This window comes from Engraulis encrasicolus, chromosome 11 (assembly GCF_034702125.1).
Source record: "Engraulis encrasicolus isolate BLACKSEA-1 chromosome 11, IST_EnEncr_1.0, whole genome shotgun sequence".
NCBI lineage: Eukaryota > Metazoa > Chordata > Actinopteri > Clupeiformes > Engraulidae > Engraulis > Engraulis encrasicolus.
In genome coordinates, this window is record NC_085867.1 from 35,978,233 (window position 1) to 35,980,732 (window position 2,500).

Consider the following 2,500-nt stretch of genomic DNA (forward strand, 5'->3'; position numbering starts at 1 on the left):
TGTGTGTGACTGAGAGACCGAGAGAGAGAGAGAAAGCCAGAGCAAGAGAGGTATGTGTGTATATATGTGTTTGTGTGTGTATGTGTGTCTTTCAGCGTCATCACATCCTGTGCTATATTTGTGAACTAAGAACTCTCATTCATATTCAGCTGTACAATATATCCTTATGAACTCATTCAACATGCATTACAGGAACATACAGATGCACAAAAACACACACACACACACACACACACACACACACACACACACACACACACACACACACACACACACACACACACACACACACACACACACACACACACACACACACAATATGTAATATGTAATATGTGTCAATGCTAAAGGCTAAGCGTAATGATTTGACAGCCAACGCGCTGGCTACAAATTGGCGAGCGAACACCATTCCCAGCCAACCAGCCGCATATAAACCTGCCTGATGAGGTCACAATCAGACTGGCATTCTAGAAGCTGACGACAGGGCAAATGACCAATCAAATCACACTCAGAGCATGGGGGAGGACGTGCAGTGGCAGAGTCAATGCTCTGATGCAGCTGGGCTGAAAATATACAGTACATATACATATACAGTACATCTTACTTTCCATATTTTCCTTACAGTATATCTGGTAACACTTTAGTTGACGCAGGCGTCATGCCCATGACATAACAATGTCATAGAAGTGTCATAATGTAGTCATTCATGTGTCAATGTCAAACATTTTATGACTTTATCATTAAGTGACATTCGTCACTTCATCAACTTTTCATGACCATAAAACATTTAGGACACTGACACCATGTTTATGACTTCGTCATGACTGTGTCATGACAAATATTTATGACTCCGTCACGACTGTGTCATGACACTGTTTTAACACTATTATGACACTGATATGTCATCGGTATGACGCCGGCATCAAGTAACTGCATATCTTACATGTACTTTTCTACATTACAAGAGCAAGGGCTGAGGGGCTGGGCAAAGGGAATGCCTGGCAAGACCACTTTCAGCTAAATGGTGATTTTACAAGGATAACTGTTCAGTATATGACAGTCACCGCGCCTCACCGATATTTGAACCTGGGTCTATGAGGTACAAAGCCAGGCAGCGCCCTCCAAGTGACACAATGTCTCCGGTCTTGCTTGCAGTCAGGCCAAGAACAATGTAAATATCGTTTCTGATCTCCCGAAAAAATGGGAACTTCACCCACTTTGTTGGAAACCAGTCAACCAGTAGCAAACCTAGGGAGGCGGGTCAACCATGCCATTTGGGAAACATTAATTGTTATGATCTTGGTCAGACCAAGTCTCAAGGACATTTGAAAGTCGATGATAATCAGGCTACAAAATCAGCCCCTTGACTGACCCAGGCTTGTTGCCATGGCAGTCAGAGACAGTACTATACACAGCCCTACTTATGGCCACTCAATCACAAGACAAAGGCTATTAAAGGGTCAGTGTCTGTTGACTTTCGCTCCACTGCACTCTATTGACCAAACCGTTATTACACACACCAATCAGACATCAATGAACCACAACGGTGAACAACAATGGACAAGAGTGATCTACAGGTGAGTCCAGCCAATGGCACTCATCTGGACACACACGCACACGCACACGCACACGCACACGCACACGCGCACACACACGCGCACACACACACACACACACACACACACACACACACACACACACACACACACACACACACACACACACACACACACACACACACACACACACAGGACCAGAGGACCTACCGGTGGGGACACCTGTACGGTGATGTCGTCGGTATCCACAGGTGAGTCTAGCCACTGCCGCTCGTCTGATGATTGGCTGTCGGCGTAGCCCTTGCGGCCACTGGCGTTGGAGAGCTGGCTCTTCGACCGCCGTGATATTCCGTCCATGTCATGGCCGTCGCCATTCTAGTCAAGGGCAAAAAAACAACATCCCATCAAACAACATCATTTTATCTCCCTTTATTAACGTCAATTTTATCAAAATTATAATATATAATACAATTTTTATTTAATGAATTAAAATTAAAGTAGAGTAGAGTAACTTTATTGATCCCCAAGGAAATGACGGTGTCTAAAAGTCTACATACGTATACATATAATGCAGACAAACATACAGTATTGCTGTTATATTACTGTACATGTTGCGCAGTGAGCTAATGCACCTGCCCATAAATTAATTCACTGCCCATGAGGTTGATTAGCTGATCTAGAACACTTGGGACAAATAAGCAGCAGCTCTTTAATAGGCCTACCATGGTCTGACCAGAACTAACGCTAGAACGTTCGATTTACATACTGTATGTACATATCTAAGAGTACTTCTACTTCTACTTTATGCAATTCTGTTTCCTTCCTATCTCCACCTTCACTTCCTGTCCAATTAAGCCATACAAATGTTTTTTAAAATAACTTAACATCCTTAATCAATGCATTATTAATGTTCTTTAGTTTCTTTTGGATCAATTCAGGGGTGG

General features: G+C 43.2%; 1 protein-coding gene across 1 annotated transcript in view; it reads right to left on the reverse strand.

Moving 5' to 3' along the window:
- The window catches only part of gpsm1b (G protein signaling modulator 1b), a 73,212-nt gene that overhangs the window by 26,009 nt on the left and 44,703 nt on the right, over nucleotides 1–2,500 (reverse strand). Inside the window, exon 11 of the mRNA XM_063210527.1 lies at nucleotides 1,767–1,931. Coding sequence (XP_063066597.1) covers nucleotides 1,767–1,931 — 165 coding nt within the window. The remainder of the gene's footprint in view (nucleotides 1–1,766; nucleotides 1,932–2,500) is intronic.